Below are 16,494 nucleotides of genomic sequence, written 5' to 3'. Positions count from 1 at the left end.
ATATCTGAAATTTGTAATAATTACAAGTAGGGTGACAATGAAAATTAAGAGTAAGAGTACAGGTACTGTATTAGTAATTTCCATACTCAAGTAAATACAAATCTACTACAATTATGCTTAAAAGTACAATTACGGAAACAATTATTTACGTATGTTCCACCAGTTAAACTTACAGCATGTTGCAGCAAACAATGATGGACTGATTATTGATTTGTTTTTCTCACTTGTCTAAATTGTCCAGTGTGTCATTTGTTACAGTACTCTATAAGATGCCTGTAATGTCTTTTTAGTCACTCTTGTAGTCATATACACACTCAGAGCTTGCCACTTATCGTACTCAACAGATGAGGAACTCAGTGTTCTTTATTAGCAGGTGATCATCTAGAATCAATTTTATTTATTATATAGAGTTAAGTAAATTTCTACACATCTTTGAATTGTCCTTGTGGAGTGTTGCCTCTTCTCCAGAAATAATCCATTTTCTTTTGCTTTGCTGAACAAGTTTTTGTCTGTTTTGAAAGTTTACTTGGGTAGACGCTCTCTCTCTGAGGAGGAAAATAAACAAGTTCATTCACATAGAATATAAGCTTAACTATCTGTCTTCAACAGTATACTGTACATTTTGAATATTAGATTCCAATGGCTAAATGTAGCTGTGAATAATATGTAAGAAATTTTTTTTAGGATATTATAGTCATACGAGTCACATGTCCTGTTGCTGGACAACATAATGACAGCATGACGGCTGTGAATCATGTCTGATAAACATTGTGTATATACATTCTTAATGAGAACCATTTTTATCATTTTTTAGTACAGTTTCAGCATTTTTCATGTTCGTCTACCTGTAAAGCAGAGGCTCTTTGATAAGCTGCAGACAGTATTGTACAGGTGTGTTATAGAAGCTAACAGTGGTGACAAATCTGACAGAAGGGTCCATCTTCACCACGGTCTCAGCCGTAGTGCTCATCAGTGCAGAGTCCACTTCTGCCTTGGCACTGATGACTAATGAAAACCTACGAAAAAGCATCATATTGCTCTTTGAAAACGGATTCTTCTTAATAAATTCACCAAGAAAGATTAATCTATGATTCACACTATTGCATTACATGTGTTAGTAATGAAAGACTTAAGAAACAGATGCGTTAAACTATATATACTGTATATAATTTTACATACTTGTTATTGACAGAGCTTTTAGACTCCTGAGTAAATAAGCTGAATTCCAAATTAGCTGAAACATCGACAGAAAGACCTCCATGAAAAACCCCCTGAGCTTGTAGTCCAGACTGAAGCATTAGACTCTAATAGAAATAAGAATACATAGACTGTTTTAAGTTATGCTTTAAATTGTTTCGGTTTAAATGCTTTAAAATGATGATCATATCTGATTTGGATTTTGATCTCAAATGTTTACCTGTCTGTTATTGAGAACAAGAATATTTCCAGAGATAATGTTCATTGGTCCGTCACCTGCTGAGAAGTATTTGCTCATTAAGTCTGCGTAGCCTTGGAAGAAGACAACAGGTTGGATCTGTACACCCAGAAACATGGCTGACATTCCTGCCATCAGCTCTTCCTCTTCTGCTCCTTTAGATGCTTCAGACCCAAAAAGAGAATCAAGTCCACTTGTTTCTAGAGAAACCTGTGGGGCATACCAAAATACAAGCTAATATATTGTTGTTTTTTCACTTTGTAATGTTCACTATAGGTGGTAGATGATTTTAAACTACAGTATGAAGACTCAATTTGCAATGTTTATTTATGAAAATTCCAGTTTTCACTGTAACGCTGTTATACAGTAATCAAACAGTACAGTGCAGTGGTGATTTAATGAGGTTCAGTTCACTGGTTGGTTTATGAAAGTGCAAAAATAATGAAAAACCATCCATATAGTTTATACTGACCTTTAGATTACTTTACCATACATCCTTAAAATTTGCTTTTCTTTAGAGTTTCAAATTTAGAATTTATTTACATAATAAATATTCTAATGTACATTACGATTGCTTTTTGTACCTGTAGTAAATGTAACCTTCTCCCTCTGGTTTGAGCATAGATGTGACTGTTGCTTTGCTTTAGAATTCCAGCCTCAGAGAAGAGAAATTCAAAATCATATGATGCAACCGTGTCTTTGTTCTCTGTGGAACATTAAACATATTATGGTGAAAAATTTGCTTCACATCACAAAGCACATTCAGTACGATTATCACTCACTTTAAATTCATTTATATAAAGATAGTGTATCTATAACTTCAGTCAGGTCTAGATTTAGAATCTGGGAAGTGAATTGCAGTGTTAAATACCTGCCATTAGTCCAGCATATGATGAGGAACAACCAAGTCGTGCAAGATGGAAATAATTATTTAGCTTTGGATCTTTTAATACATTACGAATGACATTTCTATAAAGACATAAACAGATTTTGATAAGCAAATCAATAATTTTTATTATTACTTTTTATATTCAAGGAAAAACATCCTTTGATACCTAGCAGGAGAATCTGAGTGTAACATGCTCATAATTTTGCTGGTAAGGAACTTGGAGACCTCATTTTTTTCCTCTGCAATTTTCAGGATTATCTCTCGAACATCTACATCCAGAGGATGATACATAAGCAAGAGCTGGGCAGCGTCCAGACGTACAGAAGCAGGAAAAGGCTTCTTTCTTTGGGTAAAAATGTCTCTGGCATACTCTTTAACCTAAGAGAGAAAACCTTTTATAGAAAAATTTAATTATGCAATTTTTTTTCTGCAGCCTTTCAAAAGCTACAAGACATTAAAAATAAAATGTTTACCTCTTTTGTGATATACTGAGGTGGAAAGCCCTGCAATGCTGAGAATACAATGCTTGACAGAGATTTGGAGCGATCGATATACTGGAGTAGAACAGGCACTGTCTCTGGAAGACGAGCACCTTTCAGAGCTAGCAGGTACGACTTTATTTTTCTTTCTTCACTGGATGCACTCAGCCCATTCACAATAAATCTCTTAGCTTGATCAACTTCCTAGGAAGTAAAATAGAAAGTGTAGGAAGTTTAACATGGATCGATTTAATTTCTTCCATCCCTAGACTGCTGTGATTAACCTCAAATGCTATAATGAATTATAAAAATGTAGAAAAAGACCCAAAGTATTATATGTTACCTGAAGGTGGCACATGTTTACAGAACACATTTTCCTTATTACCGTCCCAAGAACAATGAGAGCCATTTCGTGTGTCTCCCACTGTGCAGATGTGTGTGTAAGGATGCGCTAGAAGACAAACATTAAACAGTATAATTAGGTCAAAAAGATCCTAAAGAATAAATGTACAGTCTAGAAAATAAAACCCTGGTTTACTCACAGTGATGATATTAATTAAGTGAGTGGATGGCTGAGAAGAGAATGCACAGGCGTAGAGGAATTTCTCCAGCAGCGGTGATGTCTTAGGATTTGTGATGTTGAGAAAAGAGACAAGAGCCTCCAGTGAAGCAGGTGTAGAGGCTGCTGCTGCTGCGTCTATCAGACTAGGACTAAAAAAAATCATAATAAGTCAACTACTGTGATGGCACAGAAACATGCAGAATATATGTACCTTATACTTACACAATGTTGGCTGGAGCCTTTTTAAAAATATTTAGAATTTCATCCATTTCCAGATTTCTCAGGGATTCAGACAGCTGGAGAAAAATGTTCACTGTCTGTGACTGAGTGTGCAGTCCTTTTGCTTTCAAACGATCTAGGACTTTATGGACCTAAAAGAAAATTTCAACATTGCTTTTTATATTTATTTATTTTTTTTACATTAATTTATGTGTTCTTTGAGTTGAAGTAAATTAAAAGCACTTTATATAGTTTGTAAGCAGATTATAAAGTTAATAAGATTATAATGTATTATATTATTAATTTTATAAAAGAATATATATGTGTGCGTGTGTGTGTGTGTGTGTGTGTGTGTGTGTGTGTGTGTGTGTGTGTGTGTGTGTGTGTGTGTGTGTGTGTTCTGAGGCTATACATTAATGTGAGAAATCATTGTAACTTACTGTATATCTGTTAGTGACAGGCTGTCTGACCGCTGGTCTTGCATGAACAGTATGATTCACATGGGCTGCTCTGAGAGAGCTGAGCACGTCCAGCAGCTCTCCCTGTGACTCACTGGGACCAGACTGTGTTGATAAAAGCTGTAAAAACTGCCTAAAGACAGTTGCAAAATTTCACCACATTCAGTCTTATACACAAGATATACTCATGATTTATTTAATCTTTTGTGCTGTATATTTTATATGGCTGCCATCCATGGAAAAAACGGTGACAAATCTCCACCTGTACTCATATAGGACAAACACTTAAGATATCTCTTATAGTTTAATAAATCAAAATTCTTAGAAGTTTCGGTGCTACTCTAGGACTAGGGTACTTATCTGTTCTTTTTTGAATATTCTGTAGTACAAATGTGACAGTGTACTGTCTCTTAATGTGCCTATTGTCTTGTTTTATTCCTTTTTGTAATGTTTGCATACGTGCCCTTTATTATACTGATTAGGTCTTATTTAGCTTTGTGTTGTGTTATGCAGCACCACAGTTGCGGAGAAACCTTGTTTTGTTTCACTGTCTACTGTTCCAGCTGTGTAAAGCTGAAATGATAATAAAGCCACTTAATTTAATCTTATCAAATAAATGTGGTCTGCTTGTAACACAATATACTTTTAAACTTAATCTGCTTACAGCAAACAATCATGCAGCTTACTGTACCTTGAAGAAATGTGGATTCCGACTGTAGGATGTTCATCTAAAAACAGTGATCGTAATTCCTCTGAATCGACCGATTTTATGTGGTTAGCATCCATGGTGAAAATTGTTTCAGATCTCCCACCTGAACTCACCCTAAAGAACTAAAGTTATGAAAATATATAAGACAACCACATTAGACTTATTATCACTCATAGTTTATAAAAGCGTTAAACGTTCTTAAACGTTTCAGTACCATCCTAGGACCAGGGAACGTGCTCTTAAAAGAATATTGTGTATTTGGTGTTAAAATATTAGTTATGTCATGTTCAATTCAGCTGTTAACAGTTTCTTTTGCAGAATGTTAATTGTGTAGCAAAGTCAGACAAGCTGGAAAGCTGCAGTTATTTGTTCTGAGGTTCAAGATTTTACGTTACTCATTGCCCAAAAAAAAGCTCATATGACCCTTGGTCTGTGTGCTGTGTTATCTGAGTAGTGTGCTTGTTTCAGAGTTCAAAATAAGTTCAAACTTAAGTTTAAACGTCTTATCACTACAAAATATGTAATATTTATACCTGATTAGCAAACATCATATCATCAGCCATTCCCTTTTCACAGTCTTCATGATGTTTGACTTTGATGATTTCATTCCCTGTCATGTGGTAAGAGACTTGACATTGACCTGTAATGTCATCCTGAAATGAAATGAGTCATGAGCCAAAAATATTTTTATCACATGTATATGATATTTTTATGATTCAGTAAAATGGAAAAGTACAACTATATAGTTTATTACTATATAGTTAGGTAATAATAATATAGTAATTAATATTTACTGCCAAATGCTGTAAATGTAAATGTAAATGTAAATGTAATATAACTATAGTATCAAATACGGCAAAACAAAAGTGATTTCAGGAGCCGGTACTGAAAGAAATTAACAAAACATGAGTTTAAAATGTTCAAGTAAGAAAAAAAAAAATTCAGCTTACTTCCAAAATGATTCCAGACTGAGCTTGAATTTGGAGCAACAACGCCAATCCTTTCTTGAAATTCAAACTGACTGTGTTGTCAGAAGGAACTTCAAAAATTCCTTTAATCTAAACATATCTCAGAGGTGTTACTAGGCATTTTATATAGGGTCAGCAAAGCAATACATGACACATTGGAAATTTTTTATACTTTACAGTAAATCCTGTAGTAAATGCCTGTAGATTCTGATTTATAGATTCAAATTAGTTTTAGAAATACATTGCCAAAGAAAGAGGAAAAGATGGATTACAGAGATAATCAAATCCAATTCATGTCAGGTGTTGACCATTTTGCAATACTTTAAAACAACTTCCGTGTTTGAAAAAATAAATAAAAATACTATATCTATATAGTGTATATATAGTATATATAACTATATCATTTCCCTGTGGGTTGAGATCAAATTATAACCTATCGCATATGTTATTCTTTTAATCATTTTTAATTTTTCTTGTGCCAGTCATTCATATTAAACATAAAATATAATCTTGCTCAATATAGTAAGGACAATCTGCTCTCATTTTAAATGCATAGTACCTGCTTCAGTGAGCTTTCCTCATTATTTATTACTTATCATTATCAAGACTCATATTTAAATTGTTGAATTATTGAGCTTCTGCTTTGTCTAAATAAAAACATTTAGAAATCAGAGCTCGACTTGAGTTTTAAATTCAAAGAATAAAAATACCTTTCCTGAGTGAATATGAACAAGAAACGGGTCCTTAAAATGTTCAGTGCCACTCTCCATGTCACCAAAGACCAATGGTTTGCTGGTGGAGTCACTTGAATTAGGAGTAAGTTTTATATCTTGAATCTGCAGAAAAATTGTGCAAACAACATAAAAATAAAAATACCATTTACAAGACCCTTGCAGGTGAAAAGCAATTCATGTAGACATACAATAGCTGGACAATAAATATTATGTCCATAAAACTCTTGATAAAATCCTTAAGCTTAAACATCCTTCATTTCCAATAAATAGCTTACCTTTAAGTGCAGAAGCTGCTCTTGCTGGCCGTTCCTCCATAATGAATGGATGTGTATGACTGCTAGTATAGTGAATTCAGTAACTTCTCTAAAATCCACAGATATGGGAGCCACCACAACAGAGGTGCTGTACTCATACTCATACAGAACCCCCGAATCGAAGCTGAGGCCTGTATTGAGCGGAACTGAAACACCAGCACTGTTTATACTCACATACAAGAGTGTGAAAAAGTGATAACTGACTCATTGTGATATTGATATTGATATTGTGATATAAGCAAGTTGAACAATCAGAAATCAGTATAGCACAGCAGTATCAAAAGTGTTAGAAATTCCACATTAGGAACCTCATTATTCAAAAAGACAATAATAAACATTGTGAAATACTTGATGGAGCATTAAATCATTCATGCAAAAAGCGTTTGAAAGAATGAAATCGTCTTACCCATCACAGTGTCACTGATTCCAATGAGATAAAGGAAACAAAATGGGAAATAACCGAATGACTTCATCTTTCTGGACTGGAGCAGAAAGAGTATTCTAGCAGGTTTACTCGGTCAGTCTGACAAAGACCAGTGTCAACAAAACTGTTTTACCAATGAAAGCTGAGATTATGCAATATAGAAACTGAACATCGGCCAGAAAGAGACTCATATTATATATGTTGTTTTGTGCCTTAAATGCCTGTAATGAACTGACCCACGTAAATATGTACCTCATCACAACTAGGGTTTATTCAGAAATTTCAGTTTCTACTCTGTAGCAATAACTAAAGGTGATCATTGTATTATGTGGCACAGAGGTGAAATGGATAGTAAAGTCACGTCACAACTATTTATTGGGGTTTATGCTCATTCCCGTGTTTATTCCCACCGCCAAGAAAACAGGCAGGTTAGTGAATTGGCAACATTAAATTGGCCCAAGGTCTGAATGAGTGTATACTATATTAGTCATGATGAATTTTAGTGATGTTTATTCATTTCAATGGATTTAATCATTGGATTTGAAGGATTTAATCATTTCAATGGATTTAATATTGCTTTTTCAGTAATTACACTGTGCATACATGTATCCCTTTAAAGCATATTATGTTCTTAAAAGTTGATCAAGAATTTTTTTCCTTTTAATTTTACCCTTTTACAGTATGTTGCTTTATGTAAAAGAAAATGCTCTAATCACGAGGACACATGAGGACATGATGTTATCGTTCCAACACGATCCAGATTTGATAGGGATCATTCAAAAAGGTCTCTCTGACCCGTCCCTTGACCGGTTACACTGTCACACTGATGGAAGTATAAACTCTATAGTAACTGAGGTATAAACCGTAGTGTAAACTTTGATGTTTTCTTAGCATAGGTCAAGAATTTACATTTTTCACATCATCTAGGTTTTCTGTATTCTCTGCTATACATTTGAACCTGGTTCCTTATTCATCTCTCGTGTTTTAACACAAGCAAATCTGCATATATGATCTTTTTAGCTATAATGATCAGGATTAACTGTGCATTCGTGTATGCAGCTCTTACACCACTTATTGTAATAAAGCTGGTTCTCCTGTTACAGGCTGCTTCTCTACTCTAGGAGCTCTGCATTTACAAACAAACTTTACACTAAACCATTAGTACATCTACGTTATAGTAGTGGAGTAATGAAGTAGATTCATTTAGTCTGCCCTTATGTCTGTGTTGTACTTACACTTACTGCATTTGGCAGACACCCATGTTAAGAATGACTTAAAGAAGTGCTTTGAAGTCTATATCAATGAATACATCAATGCTGGTTCACTAGGTCATGGACTAAGAATACCATCAGTCTAAAAACTCTGTTAGGATGTATTTGAATGCATCACACCTTTACACCAGTGGACTATTTATCTGTAAGGGTCCAGTGTGTTTAGTTAAACATGACCGCTGTTTGGTTGGAATGAAAATCTGCAGCCACTCTTTTTTTTTTTTAGATAAAACGGAAGACCCCAGCTTGATATTAAGTTTAAGGTTTTTCAATTCTCATCAGTATAAATGCATTTTATTTGTTTAGCACTTTTTTAACAATATAATCTGTTACGAGGTAGCCTCACAGAAATCTATATGTTGATTAAAGTCTCAATAAGCAAGCTAAAATTAACAGTGGCAGGGAAAACATTCTATCAGATGAAGAAAGGAACCAGACTTAATAATGAACCTGTTCTCTGCAGGGAAGCCCCAGATATTATACAATATATATCATTGTGCCATCAAAATTGTATAAAGTTAGCTGAAAGGAGTGAAGTTCAATTTGTTAATTTGATGATAATCTTCGAACATGTCATTACATATCATTACAAGTTCCTGAGATTTTTCTTCACATATGGTTTAGTCTTATCAACATATTACATTACTATCTTAATATTTCACAGATATATGAAAAAGTAAGCAACAAATTTTAATTTGTAGAATGAAGTTAATGTTTGCAGTGCCAATGTCTATAACATCGAGTCTAGGTTATCATGTAAGCACTAAGGAGTATATATCGTAGGCCAATAACGAAGCTCAACTGGGTAGCCCCAAAGTTTAATTTAATTATGTTATTTAAATTAAATGTATGATATTAGTACGAAATTCATCTACAGGGTCCTGTTCCTAATAAATTGGCCTGGCCAGAATATTAGGAACAGGCCAATTTATTAGGAACAGGCCAAATTATTAGGAACAGGCCAAAATATTAGGAACAGGCCAAATTATTAGGAACAGGCCAATATATTAGGAACAGGCCAAATTATTAGGAACAGGCGAATTTATTAGGAACAGGCCAAAATATTAGGAACAGGCCAATTTATTAGGAACAGGCCAAATTAGTAGGAACAGGCCAATTTAGAGATTTTTGGTCATTTATAACTGAAGCAAGTAATAAAACACAAACATTTAATGAAAAGCTGCAACTGCTTCTCATGCATCACCTTTAACAGTGAAATTAACTGAATAAAAGACAATAACACTTAAGATCACATATGACAGATATTAATTTTCAAGATTAACATTTTGTATTCAAAATCACTCCCACCCAATAGGAATAACACAGGCATGTATATCTAACAAAGTACTATCACTTTCAAAGATTAGGGTGAAGGGGTCTTACATGAAAGGGAATTGTATTCAGGCACATTTGTTTTTGTTATTCAGTATACACCCATTGCATATCATCATTTCAGGTTTACACACAGAATGTCTTTTAAAATGACATAAATATCTATTCTTTAGCATAAACAATGCCATGTTTAACAAATTTAAATTAACAGGAAATAATTCATACACAGTCATATACAGATATAAAACATGTTCCTTTGCATGTTGTCGCTGGTGTCATTATAATAGACATTTACACTGGTTGGGAAGAATTCATGTAACAATTAGTATGATGGTCAGGCATTCTGCCTGAGATGTGAATGGATTGGGCATGTAGCTTGACAGTGCCAATGGTTTGCTTGCTACTAGTAGGCTATGATTCAACGTTGGTGGCTCGGTGTGAGATTTGAAATTCAACTTTAACCAAATGTTATCTGAGCTTATATCAGATCCGTAGTCAGCCTATTGAAGGGGGGGGGTTCTTTTTTCAAAAAGTGGACCTTTTTGCAGTTTTTCTCCTCCTTTTGTATTTAATTATGAGGTTCAAATACTTCATTTTGGTGACCTTTTAAGCACTAATTTGTGCTGGATTAGCTTGTCTGCTGGTATCTTAACGAGCACGCTTTTTGATGCACCTAAATTATTTACTGCATTGTTGTCAAATTGCTTCCTCATGTACCACCTTTGTCAGTCCATACACAGTTCATAAGTCATTAAAGAACACACTAACAACAGAATAGATTTAATGAACTTTACTGAAGTATTAATAATAATTATTTTCATCATCATTTCTTGACTCTCTGTCAATGCCTCTTTGCTTGTTGCTGTATTTGTCTAAGACACTTATGGATTTAGTTCACTGGTCAGTTCCAATCTTCTTGGGTGCAATTATTACGTAACTAGTACGTCGTGTGTTAGCTGGGTAGGCATCGTAAATCAATTAATATACTAATCATTCCAGATCATTTAAGTCAAGCGGTCCGAAAGAGAGACGCATTTCCATTGGCTCCAGTCTGCCAGTATTGGCCAATCACAAAAGTCGATATTGCACAGCCAATATTACTGAATATCCCACTATGTTTTATTATTATAATTACGCTACGTTTATATGGATATTATATTGTAGACTATTGAGTGGATAAAATATAGAAATCCTTTTAATTAAAAAAATATATATTTATAACCCCTCCCCCCATCATTCAGAGGCGATGCTTCACCGTTGCTTTGAAAAGTGTATTGCGAGAACTCTCTCTGAACTGCACGCGCGGCACACACACACACACACACACACACACACACAAAATAATGTATCATATTCATTTGAAACAGCAACCCAGAATATTTGTCACAAGTATTGATTAAAACAATGATGACAATAATCACATGAAAAAAAACCGACTTAAATTCTGGACCTTTGGCAGTGAGAGGGGTTCATTCGAACCACCCGAACTTTTCTCGATCTATCTATTTCTCGAACTATTTTCTCGATCATAAATATATCCCTTAATTGCAAATGAAGGGAAACGGAAGCGACTGCATTTTTTTTTTCGATTCTTTTATGGTCAGGCACAATTGCAGCCACTCAAACCTCGATCCAGTCAGGCATATTGCCTGCCACCTACAGGTCCTCCTTCCTTTTTCTCGTCCCTGAACGAGCCGACGCCAAGATGGTGAGTTTCTGCGAATTAAATGTAGAAAGTAATCTAATAAAATCCTCGCCATCATAAGCACCATCCGCACCTAATTAGTGTAATAAAAGTCTGTATATGCTCTCTGTATGTCTTAAGTCTATATTAAGGTGTATTTAGTTATATAAGCTACACTATAGTGTGTAATATGATGTTATGGGATGTTAGTCTGTGTTTAGCTTCACGCTGCATCCGTGTGTTTACTACATGCTGGTGCTCTAATTACTCTTAGGATGAGGGAGAAGCTTTGGTAAAATTTAACGTGGATCCTTTAGTTTTCTTGAGGTTTCTTGAGTATTGTGGTCATTCTGTGTGGGGGAAAGTCAGCTAGTTGTAGTTAGCCAAATGCTAAGCTAGTTAGCCAAATGCTAAGTTAGATAGTTAGCCATGTTTCTGCTGCATCGTCCATTCGGTTAAAAACTCGAATCCAAGCTTAATTTTCTTTATTATTAGTGTTCAGTGCTGTTTGGTGTTCCCCAGTTGCAGATATTTTGTTGTGTTTATTTTTGTGTGGAAGAGTTTCTTAGCAAGTGATGCTTGTGACCAGGCCTTTAAAATGTAGTTGACAACTTCCAGCGTGCCAGATAAATAAGAATATCCGTTGTCATGGAAGTCGTTCATGTTAATTTTCTCAGATATACAACCGAGTACCTTGTAATTGTGTACGTGCACCATAATCAGTTTATTTCTTGTGTTTTCAGAACGATAGTGTCACACTCAGGACTCGGAAGTTCATGACAAACCGCTTGCTTCAGAGGAAGCAAATGGTAAGAGATTAAACAAAATCTGGTGGTTAAACTGTACATGATATTTTGATGCTTGAACAATTGTCTGATTTCTTTCATAGGTTTTGGATGTCCTGCACCCTGGAAAAGCAACAGTCCCCAAGACTGAAATCAGGGAGAAGCTTGCCAAAATGTACAAGACCACACCTGATGTAGTGTTCGTCTTCGGTTTCAAGACTCAATTCGGTGGTGGCAAGACAACAGGTTTTGCCATGGTCTACGATTCACTAGACTACGCCAAGAAGAATGAGCCCAAATACAGACTGACCAGAGTGAGACTTTTCTCATCGTTTTATTTTTTTTTAAATATATTTTTGAAGTAATCAGCATCTTCCAGTAAAATAAATAGAATGCAAATTGTTTGTGTAGTTGAACTACCGAATCAATGTTATCTGTTTTGTAATTTGTCGGGTTTTCAAAATTGTTTATTTTAGCATGGTCTTTATGAGAAGAAAAAGACCTCCAGAAAACAGCGCAAGGAAAGAAAGAACAGAATGAAGAAAGTACGGGGCACCAAGAAAGCCTCCGTTGGTGCTGCTGGCAAGAAGGTAATGGTTATCTACATACACTTTTTTTTTTTTTTTCTATGGTTCTATCAATACCATAGTTGTCAGCCTTTCCTTTATTATTCTCACCTTACACACGTTTTAATGTCATCTTTCTAACTGCTTGTACATCGGGACTGTAGACGGTAAATCTTGTATAAGTAGATTAATTGTAATTAAGCTTACTTTTAGTGATATTACAGAAAACTAAATGTGTCGTGTGCATATTACTGCAGGCTGCTCATTCTATGTTAAGGCTCACTATCTGCCCTCTTGGGTTAAAGGAGATGTTTGTCAAATTAAATTTACAATATTTTCCCTTATGTTAAATGTAACTCCTCAATTAAGATGTATATTTTTTCTGAAGTTTTAGTTTTTACTAAAGAAGGATTATGGGATTTGGCCCAAATCATGCAGTCACTAAATCTCTGCAAAAGGTCAAGACAAGTTTATAAAAATAAACATAGCATGCATCACCAAATGCCACGTTCAGCGCCACACCTCTTTGCGTCATAATTGTGTAAAATAGTTTTTTTGGGCTTCAAGACTGTTTCTAATGTTCTAACTATGCGGTTTGCATTAATCCAGTTTAAGATGTGCTCGCGGTCTGTTCCAGATGGTACAGCTGTGATCTGAATTGTGATGCATCCCTGGATGCTATAGACTACTCTCACTTGTTAACTATGTTAGCCTCTAGGTCAAGATCGAAACTTCAGATATCAAATGTCTTATTTATTCATTTCCATTTTGTAAAGGGATAATTTGTGCATTTCATCTTATTTGAAAGTATGGTAACGGTACCTTTTAAAGGTAAATGACTTGCATTTTGAACTAATGAAATGAGCTGAAGTAGTAATGCGGTGTTGGACAAGTCATATTTATTATAAGCTCTCTCACTGGGCATGTCCAACACTGATGTTCTTCTCAGTCTCTTTTGGTTCCTTGGGTGTCTGATTTACTTGAAAGTGTTAGATACATAGTAGTAATTTATGTAGAACTAGTTAAATGTAGCACATTGTGTGCACCTTTGGGGTGGGGATCAATTTTTGGTTAACATTTTGACAAGCTTCTCATTAAAAGAAGAGTGTAGCTTTAGGGTGACACTCATAATTGTGAAGTTTATGAAAATGCTGTTTGCCATCAGCAATCTACTTAACCACCAGGCAACTATGAATAAATACAAATTTGGTCTGTTTGTCCTGGGCTTCTAGGCTGATTTGTCCACCACTGTAATGTAATCAGTAGATCTGAGCCTGCTAATTAAAGGTGCTAATGGCTTTCACAAGTTGTGTAGCTTTTAAGCTACAATTATTGAAGTTACTGATTCAACTTCTTATATTACTTTTACTCCCAGAAAAAAGGTCTAGTAATAACATGAAAATGACCAATGATTAAGACAGCTGTTGTTCTGCTACAGAAAAAGTTTCTTTGAGTTTAGGAGGTTAAATTATTTTACCACCTTTTAGAAGGTTACATTTATTCTGAGCAGTTCTTTCTACACACGTATTAAACAAGGATCTCGTTCTTTTCCACATGTTATGCCTTTTTTGTTTTGCTTCTCCTGGATGTTTTCAGAAATGAGGTCAGGAAAAGGTAGAGCAGAAATTGGCATGGAGTGCTGATTGCAGTGCACTTTTACCTTATTTAGTTGAAGTGCTCTGCATGTTAATCCTAGTACTTTGCCTCTAGAAAAAATCCCAATACAAGGCAGTTGCTTGTCTTGTATGTCTAATTGTTTGACAATGTAAACCCCTAATAGCTGATTGTAACTGGTAATTTTCACCTTCACTATGAATTAGGAGCAGCATGATGTTTAGTTAACTCTTGTAACTTTTTTTATAATAACTGATGAACTGCATGTTCGCTCAAGTGTGATTACAAGATTGTCATCTTGAATTTTTGCATTAGATATTTGTAGTTAACTGCCTGTAGAGTGCATAGAGAAGCAGAAGATACCTCAATTCTTTTACCTCATTGACTGTTCTAATGTGTACTTTCTCCCCCTCTCAACAGTGAGACCTTCAGGAAAGACCATCATCCTGAATGTTCTTGTATATTGTCTGCAAATAAATTTCTAAAAAGAGGCTGTGTTTGTGTCTTATTTTTGGACCCCAATGGACACTGTTCTCTTACTTGGTGTTAACATTAAAAAGAAAAAATCACAATATTCTTATAATTGAATGAGCAAAAAAAAAAAGCAGTGAATTGAATGCAGAATGTCTGGTCCATTCCACTCAATATTGTCTATTATGGACTCTTCAGTCCTCCATTTTCATGTCATATGATCAAGAGAAAGTGAAGGTTTAAGACACCTTGGTGATAAATGATGGCTTGGCTTTTGATTTGGCATCATCTGATTGAAAGTGTCAGCTTGCTTGTAAACTTCTGGGCTGCTTAAAAGCTCAGATGTGTTTATATTGGAGTGTTTTTGCTTTTTGTATACAAGAAGCAATGAGGTGGATTTATTTCTAATCAAATGTGATCTGTACATGTCATATTTTGTACATCCTGTTCTCTGCTTCAGCTACTTAGAAAACATGAGCTTGGATGTGTTAAATTGAAACTTAAAATGTTCTTGTATAAATATTTTATTTTGACATCAGACCTAATATATCAAAGTACATAATGGCTCTAAAGTTCAGGACAGACTCCACTGCTAATAGTGAGAAAGTTCTATAAGTTTGTACTGTAACAAACTGAAGAGCCATCAGCACAAACGTTTGGTGAATTCTGGATTCTGCTTCTCTGTAGAAGAGCTTGAGCATCACCCCCAAAATACAGTAGAATCATGCTTAGAAATGAATAATTTTATGGCTCCTACATAGGGGTTAAACTACTTGAATTTTTCCATGAATTCTCTGGTAAAAAATGTTGGTATTGTTGCTAACAATTATTGGCTGCCAACATTCCTAGAACAGGATGTTTTTTATTTACAGAATTATGAGAAATGTTTTTGATTATAAAAATATTCCTATTTGAAGTTTAAATCACGATGCCATCAAAGAATGTTTCAGGAATGCTCTCTCCATGTTAGTTTGTTCCCATAAATACATTTGCTTGATATGTTCTTGGTTTCATTGTTCTTCTGAAGCTAAGATCTCCAAAGGATAACAAAATATGTACAGTATCTTATGGAACAGTATCAGTCCTGAGAGGGGTACAAAAGAATTCTAGTACATCAGATGTACTACTAGAACATTGGGAAGGCCATCATCGACAAGAAAATGGGCCAACATGGTGACAACACAAACCATAGTCCTTTCCAAGCTGACAAAAAGAACATTTTATGGAGGATGCCAAGAGACCTACAGCATCATCAGTAAAGCATTGTCTTGGCAATGGGTTGGGTTTTCTTGGGGTCTAATGAGACCATGGTAGACATTTCTGGGCTTTATTTGGAAATATATGTTTGGTGCAAAAACACACCAGCTGTAAGTACACCATATCCAGAGTGAAGCATGGTAGTGGCAGCATTATGCTTTGGTGCTACTTCTCTTCAGATAGGACTGGGGCTTTCTTCATTAAAGAGTGAATCATGCATACATAGTTCTAAATACCAGTCTGTTTGACACAAAACCTGCAGGCCTCTGCTAGACAGGAAGAGAAATTTCACCTTCTAGTGCAATATTGACCCAAATCCTAGT

General features: G+C 35.1%; 2 protein-coding genes across 3 annotated transcripts; one reads left to right on the top strand and one right to left on the bottom strand.

The window, feature by feature from the left end:
* Positions 1-57: 57 nt before the first annotated feature.
* On the bottom strand, positions 58-7,304 carry LOC132847327 (microsomal triglyceride transfer protein large subunit-like). The gene is made up of 18 exons (XM_060872517.1): positions 7,174-7,304; positions 6,729-6,913; positions 6,430-6,555; positions 5,702-5,809; positions 5,285-5,404; positions 4,734-4,873; positions 4,025-4,175; positions 3,588-3,736; positions 3,346-3,514; positions 3,147-3,254; positions 2,798-3,007; positions 2,491-2,702; positions 2,307-2,404; positions 2,020-2,141; positions 1,418-1,645; positions 1,180-1,304; positions 846-1,016; positions 58-545 (listed from the first exon to the last, which is right to left on the bottom strand). Exons 1-18 carry the CDS (start codon positions 7,238-7,240, stop codon positions 401-403), a joined length of 2,634 nt encoding a protein of 877 aa, XP_060728500.1. The 5' UTR covers positions 7,241-7,304; the 3' UTR covers positions 58-400.
* A 4,084-nt stretch (positions 7,305-11,388) lies between these two features.
* On the top strand, positions 11,389-14,934 carry rps24 (ribosomal protein S24). 2 transcript variants are annotated; one of them, XM_060872512.1, is made up of 5 exons: positions 11,389-11,502; positions 12,222-12,287; positions 12,368-12,577; positions 12,740-12,853; positions 14,864-14,934. In XM_060872512.1, exons 1-5 carry the CDS (start codon positions 11,500-11,502, stop codon positions 14,864-14,866), a joined length of 396 nt encoding a protein of 131 aa, XP_060728495.1. In that variant the 5' UTR covers positions 11,389-11,499; the 3' UTR covers positions 14,867-14,934. The 2 variants fall into 2 exon arrangements, with proteins under 2 accessions (XP_060728495.1, XP_060728494.1); XM_060872511.1 differs by having other exon boundaries at positions 14,426-14,934.
* The last annotated feature ends 1,560 nt before the right edge of the window (positions 14,935-16,494 follow it).

The sequence above is a fragment of the Tachysurus vachellii genome, chromosome 6 (assembly GCF_030014155.1).
Source record: "Tachysurus vachellii isolate PV-2020 chromosome 6, HZAU_Pvac_v1, whole genome shotgun sequence".
Taxonomy (NCBI): domain Eukaryota; kingdom Metazoa; phylum Chordata; class Actinopteri; order Siluriformes; family Bagridae; genus Tachysurus; species Tachysurus vachellii.
This window is presented reverse-complemented; position numbering and strand designations above follow the sequence as displayed.